This window comes from Electrona antarctica (genome assembly GCF_951216825.1).
Source record: "Electrona antarctica genome assembly, chromosome: 11".
Lineage (NCBI taxonomy): Eukaryota > Metazoa > Chordata > Actinopteri > Myctophiformes > Myctophidae > Electrona > Electrona antarctica.
The window spans coordinates 20,606,084-20,617,237 of record NC_136792.1 but is presented as its reverse complement, the minus strand read 5'-3'; the positions used below and the strand labels follow the sequence as shown (position 1 = coordinate 20,617,237).

At 41.0% G+C, this 11,154-nt stretch overlaps 2 protein-coding genes across 2 annotated transcripts in view; both read right to left on the bottom strand.

Annotated features, from left to right (window-relative positions):
* Nucleotides 1-11,154, bottom strand: part of abhd15a (abhydrolase domain containing 15a) — a 374,815-nt gene that overhangs the window by 260,878 nt on the left and 102,783 nt on the right. The window lies entirely within an intron of this gene.
* Nucleotides 5,145-11,154, bottom strand: part of aipl1 (aryl hydrocarbon receptor interacting protein-like 1) — a 6,530-nt gene continuing 520 nt past the window's right edge. The window contains exons 2-6 of the mRNA XM_079515096.1: nucleotides 10,017-10,196; nucleotides 8,657-8,845; nucleotides 8,047-8,223; nucleotides 7,333-7,474; nucleotides 5,145-5,571 (exon numbers count right to left, since the gene is read on the bottom strand). Coding sequence (XP_079371222.1) covers nucleotides 5,372-5,571; nucleotides 7,333-7,474; nucleotides 8,047-8,223; nucleotides 8,657-8,845; nucleotides 10,017-10,196 — 888 coding nt within the window. The 3' untranslated portion in view covers nucleotides 5,145-5,371. The remainder of the gene's footprint in view (nucleotides 5,572-7,332; nucleotides 7,475-8,046; nucleotides 8,224-8,656; nucleotides 8,846-10,016; nucleotides 10,197-11,154) is intronic.

The following is an 11,154-nucleotide window of genomic DNA, read 5'->3' as shown; positions in this document are numbered from 1 at the left end:
TATGCGTTGCTATAAAATACCAGAATGGAATTTGTTTCGCCCAGGGCTCAGAGTCATGACAGAGGGGAGAGAGCAGTTAGGCTTCTTTGGAGCAAAGTATAGGCCCATTGGCCTATTGTCAGAATGACATGCTATAAAGTAGCATACAAATATACCCTTCTAGGCCTATATAAAAAAACAGGAAATCATTTAAGGAGGTAAAACGGGAAAAGATACAGTAAGGGGGAAAGGGTGGTGGAGGGGATTCAGATTTTACGGGGGCCAGTTTAGAATTGCAGCCGTCCGTAGTTGCCCTTTGAGAGTGGTTTTGAAGGAGTCAAGGGATTCGCATGTCTTAATGGCTGTTGGTAGGGCGTTCCACATTTTGGTGGCATAGGAGCGAAGTGAATTTAGTCCCTTGTTAGTGCCGAATCTGGGTTGATTCGGCACTAACATTACAGGAAACCTGTAATGCTTAACGACTTATGTAATGTTATTTTTTATTGATTTTCTTAATCATTAGTGCATCAGTGTCTGTGTTTTGTGGCTCCAATCCCCTGGTAATGTGCTGTTGGCTACTGTACTGTTGCCTACAGTATTAAGTGGAGTGTAGTGGTAGTGGAAATGGACAGAACTGGGGGTTCCCTGAAACCGATCTATCAGCCTAATGTAATACAAACAACCTGATACATTTTGTGCACAAATATGCTGCAGCCACAACAAATATTGGCTGCAGTGCAATCCATTGTCAGCTGTTTCTTGGTACCCAGAGGCAAGCTACAGACTAATAATGATAATAATAATAAATATAGCTGCAAGCAGCTATAAGACGGGGTCAAGCCCAAAAAGAAAAAAGCTATACGCAATATAGGCTACACAATGAGCTATATGATGTTTTTTCCACGCTGATTGGCTGAAGGGGTTGTTTGTCAACGATGTAGTCCCCGTAACCAGAGTCAGACTCCATTCGCATGTATGGAAATGCAATTTCTGTGACGTGGCCAAATAATGGCTGAAAAGTGGATAGATAGGTGACATAACCAAATCTGTTTCAATCATTAATCCTATTGGGATTGAAGTAGAGTCGTCATAACATGCGCTCACCACTGGCATCACCACTGGCGATGTGAATGACATCACCACTGGCGATGTGAATGACATCACCACTGGCGATGTGAATGACATCACCACTGGCGATGTGAATGACATCACCACTGGCATCACCACTGGCGATGTGAATGACATCACCACTGGCATCACCACTGGCGATGTGAATGACATCACCACTGGCGATGTGAATGACATCACCACTGGCAATGTGAATGACATCACCACTGGCATCACCACTGGCGATGTGAATGACATCACCACTGGCATCACCAATGGCGATGTGAATGACATCACCACTGGCATCACCACTGGCAATGTGAATGACATCACCACTGGCATCACCAGGAATACTCCCTCATTGCCTGTTAATAATGACGTTGCCAGAGATGCTGGTCCCTGATTGGGCTACAGTCTCTAGGACAAGAGAGTACACCGACACCCCGACATACATACCCAGCCCATCGCAGTACTTGCGCGCTCTGCTTGCGCAAGTAATAATAAATAATAATGTCTTTATTGTTCCCTCAGGGATATTCTTCACGGTCTGTTCAACAGAAAAACACGTAACCATATAGCAGAGAACAACATAACAAAAACGTCCCATATCAGCAAGCCCATTTGTTTAATGCCGCAATGGCTGAAGGGACAAAACCTTTACTAAACCAAACTTTGTTCCCATTTCAAAGTTCTGTATCTTCGTCCAAAGTGCAGGTGTAATTTTAATTCTTAATTTGAATCCACAAATTACGATTACCTTTAATTGGAAACAAATGTTACAGGGTTGACAGTTCATGGCACTTTCTCCTCCACACAGACAAACTGCCTATAACAGCTGAAACAGAGTTACATTTACACACACACACACACACACACACACACACACACACACACACACACACACACACACACACACACACACACACACACACACACACACACACACACAAAGGCCCCTTTTCCACAGGCTGGTTCCCAATGGGAACCGGTTCAGTTCTTTTTGGTTGCATGAGCCAGAGCTCCAAAATTGGAACGTTAATTATGAATTGAGTGGGCAAAACCATACCTATATTAGATTGTTATCACCATGAAAAAAAAACAGTTTTTTCCCAAGTGCAGTGAGGCTCATAAACGAACTGCGCCCCCTCCCCCCCCTCCCCCCGCAGTGAGGCTCATAAACGAACTGCGCCCCCTCCCCCCCCTCCCCCGGCAAAACTGAATGAAGCGTTGGACTGAACTGGACAAAAAATGCACTTTTGATGCACAACAGCACTTTAAAAAACGGTGCTGGGAACGTTTTGTTTTTAAGGATAGCACCATGCCACTTTATTTATTTATAGGTTGTGCGTGGTGTTGGTAATTCTTAACTTTTCCATATGAATTGCACGTCATCATACAGCTCTTTTTAAATGTTTTAGTTTTTAGCTTGTGTTTTTTAAATAGGCTCTATGTTTTATGTTGCACTGCCAATAACTGAGGGGAAACGGTATTTCATGTTCTTTTGTATGCAGGAAAATGACAAATAAAGTGATTCTGATTCTGATGAAACTTCCCCAATTGAGTACTTACACGAAGACAATGATTTATTGTATTACAAATTTTACATTTTTACATATGCAAATGAAGCATTATGTAGGAAAATATGCAAAATAATCGGAAATATGAAAAAGCTACTACTGTGGAAGGGTTATCATGTATTAATTTACTTGTATTGATCCTATAAACAATGTAATATAGGTCTAGTTTGCCCACCAATTTTGGAGCTCTGGCTCATGGACTAAAAACCAAAAAGAACTGAACCGGTTCCCATTGGGAACTAGCCTCGGAAACCCAGACGTTTTTATTTAATTGGGAACCAACCGGTGGAAAAGGGGTCACAGTGAGTGCAGTTGAGAAGCAAGAATTTAGTGGGGACATACCGGTAATTAGACTGTCCATTATTCATGTTTTATTATATTTCACTGCAATAATGTTGGTAGCCTACAGCTGCGTTGTATTGTGGAAGCCTACTCTACTGTATGTGATAAAACACACTTGAACTCCTATGCAGAAAAAGAAGCACCTCTAGTTAGATTTATCTTTGTCATTTTAACTTCGACAAAAGACACATGATGGAGATTGTATCAAAAGTCACACATATGCATGTGACCTACTGACCTCATATGAATGGATGTTTCACTCCTATTACAAATGAGAATCTCAACAGCGTTCAAGTTTACCCAACTGACTCAGAGAGATCATTATGGGGACAGCACCACTTTGTGGAAAATTCAAGTAATTACAAGTCAGAGAGTGCAGAGAGTTTATTTGTTTTACAAGTCACAATTACAAAGCAATTATGGGTGGCAATTTCTAACCTTACAATTTTTGTATTCAATTATTATTCTTTAAGTTTAGTAAATTATTGAATAAATCATGAAAATATCTAATTTCATTACAATTTGACTCAGTTCATAAGTTCACAACACTCGTTGAATATACCTAGATAATAAACGATGACATACCAGGTTATTTCAAGATGTGTCATATTTCATTAGTTACATTTTCATCAAATCATTGCAGTTCAATCGTCACCAAAATCCATTAATCTTGATGCATCAATGCATTTTACACCCCTAAAAGACACTGTTGTGAATTATCTCATGCTGTCTGAATGGCAGCCTTTGGTGGACAATTCCCATTCCCTGCATCCACAATGACACAGGTGCTCGCCATAATCCCGACTCATCTCATTGCCCAATTGCAGTCCAGGTGTGTCCCTATATAAGCAGTCACTCACGCCACAGTCTCCAGCCTTCACACATGTAGGCCACATGCAGAACATGCAGCTCTCACTGAGTACAACGCCATGCGTACCTGACGATGTAAGCCTTTGTTCTGTATAGACTTGATTATATCGTTCGCATGTTATGTTGATCTGATTTGTTGTACTTCATCTGCAATATAATTGCTTCATATGCTCTAGGATCTAAATGCCCAGTGCTACCGGTTTATCCAGAGTTGTATTCAGAGTTATATACTTGCCTTGCCTAATTGCCTACCATTATAGCTACCATTGTTCATTATTATGTTCTACAGCTTGAATGCTATATGTTCTATTCTGATTCAGTTGCTATATACAGTGTGTATATATATATATACTGTATACCTGTATACTCTGCTATAATTATTCATAGTTGTATTGTGTGAATACTAGTTGCTAAAGTATTGTTTTTCTTTACTTGTTTGTAGAAACCATGGATTAATGGAGAATAAACTGCTATTCTGTTGGGATATACTTTGGTGTCACATTTTTTTAATACTGTTTTTATTAGGCATTTTGTATATGACATAACTTCAGAATATCTTTGACAATGATAATGAGTAATTAAGTGATATAAAATGAAAAGAATAATGACAGGTAGTGTAAATGTTCCAAATACAATACATAATAGAATAGGTATATAAATGTGATTAACAAGAGAAAACATTTAAACGGTGACAAATGTGAACAGACAAACAGACAACAGGACAGCCACTCTTGCTCTCAAACTTTCCCAACACGTTGTTGTAAATCTACTGAATTACAGACATTTTACTTTTTAAATGAGATAAAGAAAACACTCAGTTCCTTTTTCTTCTTTCCTTTCCAATTTTCGATTATGTTATCTATTGTGTAGGAGGGGTTAGCGTGCACCTATTGAAATAGTCAATGAAGCGTTGCCATGTCTGGTAAAATCTATCTTCACTCCCTCTCAATTCAAACTTTATCTTTTCCAATTGCAAATAGTGCATAACATCTTTCATAAGTGTAGTGTGAGTCGGAACCTGTGCTTGCTTCCAATTCAACCGTATCAGTCTGCGAGCCAGTAAAGTCACATATTTTACCATGTTACATTGGAAAGTAGACAGTTTGACCCCGGGCCCTTTGACTCCTAGAACTGCTGTCAGTGGATCCGGGTCAAAAGGTTTTCCAACAATGTCTGACAGTGATTTAAATATACTTTGCCAATATGATGACATATAACCTCTTTTATCGGAGAACCTTGGGTGGTCAGCTCAGATTCAACATACACAACCAGCTAATAATGTAACAAATTTTAGCAAAAGTGAACTGCTCCAGTTCCAAGAATTATGGATGCGTATTCTATCGCTCACTCCATGTGTCTCCTCCCTTGATTTATACAAGTTGCAGATATCGTGCATAGAAAACCTCTACATACCGATTGCCGATTGGTATATTTGTTTTGCTTTTGTCAGACTCACCACTAGTATCATCAATGCTTCATTAGTCTGACTTTCCTGCTCAGAACATGCCCTTGTATTTCAATTTATCCTCCTGGTTCTTCTCTGCCATGCGCATGTTGAGTACATTCAAATCTCTCTTGACAGTCTTCTTCATGCCAGGTTCTAGGTCAAGCACACGGCTGAAGTCCTGTCGAGCCTCTGCCTCGTTCCACACCTCCATGTGGGCTTTGCCACGCAAGTAGAAGGCTTTTCTATCACCTGAAAGACACACAAAGACACATCAATGTGTTGCAGTGGAGACACACACGTGACCGATACAGAGACCATCCCTGTTAGTACTGCTATAGCATATTATTGATGTTTATAAGACATTATTCAATTTAATACACATTGGTTACAATGCATTATGAGTGACACAGACATTACAGCTCTTATCTATGTGCCTTTATAACCACCTAAGTTATAATAGTATAATGTGCTGTTCCACTGAGCATAATAATGCATTATGACCAGCACTTATAATAAGTTATAAACGTGGTTATAAGTTGTTATACATGATTGCAAACATTTATAACGAGTGTTATGTCTTATAAACACATTATAATGCATTATAAATGTGATACAATGCATTATAAAGACAACCTTAATATAAAGTGTTACCGTAGCGTTTAAGCCAGTCTGTATCATAATCTCAACGCGCCCAGGTCATTTCCATTCCAGTTCCACTTTTCATAATGGGACTCTCTCAATACTTGCTCATGCCACTGTGACAGAGGGTGATTCTATAACAGCACACTGCTAGATGACTTGGGTATTATGTAAATATAGAGACCTTAACCAACTGTTTGAAATAATGCCATGGACTCACATATGCTTCCACATTTGGATTACAAATCAGGCTGTGCATACAGTATTAGGCTATGGGATGCATTCACAATGTAGACTACAAAGTGCAGACATTAGTATGTCACAGCCAAGGCTTGGAGGCCAGTCAGTGGGGAGATTACTTGAAGCTCCATGAGGTTGCTTTCACAATACCAATCTGTTAATTGACTTGAGTGTGATGAATGTCCTGTCAACGATAGACATCCTCATTGACAGACAATGAATCAAATGAAATGGTAGTAATCAGTTCAGCGATCAAGCGATTGCTATCATGTTATTTACTACTTCACCAAAATGTGTCCGTGTTCTATATTATAAAAGGAAAATAATGGTATTTCCTGCTGGCTAATGATGTGTTTGTACTTAATTATTTTCTCTTACCATTATTTTATAGTCTATCTCTAAATGGCCATGTATGTATGATGAGCAGCTGCAATACCTCTGGTTGACCTACCGGTAACATGGCACTGTTGAGCAGCCTAAAGGGCTATTCACATGAGCACTATTGACCTTATGCACACTACTGCCATCTTGCCAGCATGGTGCGAACTAGGTGCAACTTCCCATTGATAGCCCATTCATCCAAACAGAAAAGTCCTATCTGATGGTATTAAACAACGTCAAACTCACCAACATTGCAGCTGTACGAAAAGCTTGAATTATCCTCTTTCTATCTGCAAAGTGTTTGTTTCATAAAAATCCACAGTAAACATGTTATGAGCTACTACTGTCATGAAATTCCTTGCAGATGATTATTTTTCTAAGTGTCAGAGTTTGCATGGGCTGCTCCAGCACATGTCCATAACATGTCTACAGTGGATTTTTATGAAACAAACACTTTGCAGATAGAGGATAATTCAAGCTTTTTGTACAGCTGCAATGTTGGTGAGTTTGATGTTGTTTAATACAATTAGATAGGACTTTTCTTTTTGATTGAATGGGCTGTCAATGGGAATTTGCACCTAGTTACCACCTTGCTGTCAAGATGGCAGCGGTGTGCATAAGGTCAATAACTGCAGCCAGCCAGCGGTGTTGTTGAGCAGCCTGCACGGCTCAGTTCACACAGGTGTGATTTATTGATTATGAATATAAGCATTAGTTGCAGCCCTAATATACATACATTCAGTGGCCTACCTGGGTGCATTCTTATAATTTCAGTAGTGTGCTCAATGACTTCATAATATTCTTTCAAGCGCATCAGACACTGGCAGTAGTTGAGAGTCAAAGTGTTTCCAATCTTCTCTAGCTTCATCCATGGTGCATCCCAGGCCTTCTCCTGAGAATACATACACACTGTTATATGACAAATGTATGCTCTGTCAATGACATGATGCTTTGTGATCTTGTAGATCAGCTATTTGTGGTGTGTGACGTAGGCACATGCAGGGCAGGGGGCTGAGGAGCTTGAGCACCTACCCTTTTGCCCCTGTTGTCCTAAGTACCCTTATAAATAATCATTTCGGATTTTATTTTATATATGTGTTCCGAATAGCAAGACTTTCCATCTCATTTAGGTTCTGGTTGGGTTCGTTAAAGACACACACACGCACGCACGCACACACGATAATTCAGATTAGCTATATGTCACAGAAGAGATTGGTTACGGTGTAGATAGAAATGCGGACTTAGTCAAGTTACTGCAGACTTAGTCAAGTTACAGTATATAGGGTGATAGTGGTTAAGATGCAGTATGCCAACATTGCTTTAGGCTTGAGTTCATGCACGTGTATAGGCCTAGGTACCGTGCACAAATCAGACAGATAATCTTTGCATCGTTACACAGATTTAGATTCTATTATGTCAGGATAATATTGACAATACAATCACATGGAAAATGCCCACAGTTACCTTAGTCTGAATGTTTCTGATGCAGATAAGGGCCTCTTTGTATTTCAGTGTGGCCTCTCTGTAGCGTCCCATTTGAAACAGCTGGTTCCCCTGACCGTGCAGCACAGGCACAACCTTCAGCCTCTCGTCATCATTCAACGCCCAGGACTCCCTGTTGTACTCATTGGGCTGCTGGACCTGTTATTTGCACACACAAACGGATGCATGCATATGCACGCGCGCGCACACACACACACACACACACACACACACACACACACACACACACACACACACACACACACACACACACACACACACACACACACAAAGCATCTATGTTTGATATTTTCATTGATATGGATATAATCTGAGATGTAGTCATAGAATGCATGATCTGTAAATATTATTCATTGTGTTCTATCAGATGTGGTATGTGTTCCTTTCTATCTCCAATGAAGAAACAATGCCTACGTACTACTTGTCATATTTGCAAATATTTTGTTATTTTTTAACCTTATCTGTCAGATAAGTTTGTGTTTACTGTTTAGCACATGGAACTATATCATTAGCATCTAAATACAACTAATTATAAATGAGGCTTTGTTGTGTGTGTGTTGTTGCTGCTAACCCGGAGCAGCTCCATGACAAAGTAGAGGGGCTGCGGCTCCCTCATCAGGTCATCAAGATCATCATAGCCAAGGGTGCTGTAGGCAAACATGTTGGCCATTCCACAGCCATGGACTTGCCAGTCTACTGCATCTAAACCCTCTGCAATGCGCCTCATGCTCTTGGCCACAATGGGATAAACGCCTGTGTGCTGAGGAGTAAATATATGTTAGTCTTTCTTCATGAACTCATTTCATTATGACATTTTAAAATAACCTAAGCAGCATCAGCTAGCTCGCTTACTAATTTTCTTCTTTTAAAACATAATTCTTATCTCTCCAGTTAGCCGGGCAGTGTTGCACCCCATTGATAGGCCTGATAATACAATACAATCATAATTTAGACACAGTGCTCGGCCCAGTGCAATATGTAGGGCAGGCCTGTGTATAATCTGAGTGGGACTGTGGCAGTACTGCAGAGTCAGCATGATTAGGGAAAGCTGAGGGTACTGCAGATTAATGACAGCCCTGTCTAGCACTGCATGCTTGGACACACATTGTATGCACAGACTACAGGGCACACATGCACAAATAAAAGCAAATACACGCACGCACGCACGCACGCACACACGCACGCAAGCACACACACACACACACACACACACACACACACACACACACACACACACACACACACACACACACACACACACACACACACACACACACACACACACACACACACACACACACACACACACACACACACACACACACACAGCAGTCCAAAGGGGCTTCCTCCCTTGACAAGAATAGATATTAGGCTTCTGGGTTTCAGGCAGGGGCTACTCTTCTACATTTACCCAACTTTGAGCTCATCCATCGGTAACCCAGTGTGCCAGACAAGCCCCCAGTGAATCGACCTGGAATCAGTGGAATGGGAATTACCTTTCACCCAAAGGGGAATCCCCCATGGCTTCGGCGGGGATTCTCTACTACAAACCTAATATACTGTATATATATATTTACACACAAACAACAAAAGCCAAAGAGTGCAATTAAAGCTTTCTGCAGCCCTGAGTAAATTTTGAGGCAGTTTTGATATGGCTACACCAGTCTAATCTGTGTACTTTTGGGAGCCACCAGGATGGCTGTGTTTGTAGTATATATTAATGGTGACTGTGAGAGTAAATAGAGGTTCAGTACAATGGTACAGTAAGTACCACCCCCCCCAGACACTATCAGGAGTAGGAAATCCAACGTCTTTGCAAACTTCACAGGTTAGTCAAAACGCAATAGGAGGATTTCGAAATGCATGATAGTAATGTGCCACATTAAGTTTAAACCATACATTGCAATAATGATACTTGATTGACCACTCACAATGATGTCACACCAGAACTCTGCAACTTCGCCGATCCTCATGGAAGCCAGTAGTGTCTCCCATACGTCCAGTTTAAACATGTTGCCGACCAGCACCTCCATTGGCTTTCCCACCACCTTGCTGTCATCTATCACTGTACAATCGTCGTTACACAGCATGGTACGGAAATGGAATGTTATCTGTGGAGATTGAGGGAGGAAGTGAATGGAAAGCAGATACAAATGTATGGCGTGTGGGTCTGTTTTGTGACGGGTTCCCAATGTTGCATAAGTAATGGATTAGATTCAATGACTGGAAGCTCCCCCCAAAAGAAAATAATCAAAAGAAATAAAAATGTAAAAATTAAAAATAACATGAATGTCACAACATGGTAGTGGCCTAGTGGGCCATCAAGAACAGAAAATGTTAGGAGCAGGACTCGATCATGGCTTTGATCATTTGTAGACAAATCAAATAGTTGCTTTATATAACCACTTTGATGTTTCCTGTGGCAAGCACCATGCCACATTTGAAAACAAATAAATACATAATAGAATTGAATAATCAAAACGTGAATAGGTTATCTTAGTCCCACCCAGTGTGTGAATAGGTTACCTTAGTAGCAGTTGTGAATAGGTTACGTTAAGGGCAGATTCACACTGAGTCTGTTTGTTGTCTCCACCAGGCCGAAGGCATGAGGAGAGAGTATGTTTTGCACTCCATCCATCCGTGTGTGTGTCCCTGTGTGTGTGTCCGTCCGTCCATTACCAGCTAATCTCCGGCACCGTTGGCCCGATCCATGCCAAACTGTGCACACACACTCCCTGGATGCCAACGATGAACCTCTGCCCCAAATATTCCTCAACGGCCTGTTATAGCGCCACCATGAGGCCGATTTTGGCAAAACACATTACTCGTACACATTTTATCCATACATCACGCAATTCGGTATACACTATCACTATTTCGGCTGTGTTTCGACTGCACCCCACCCCCTCATACAACACAAATGTTGTGTCAAACCACGTGACTCCCATTGGAAATGCATTGTGAGCTTGCATCAGTCAATAAGTCTCATGCATCAGCCATACATCAATCTGTTGTAAAGGTGTGAGTCAGGCCTAATGCATCGAGGTGACAGACAGGCTGTCAGGCAGC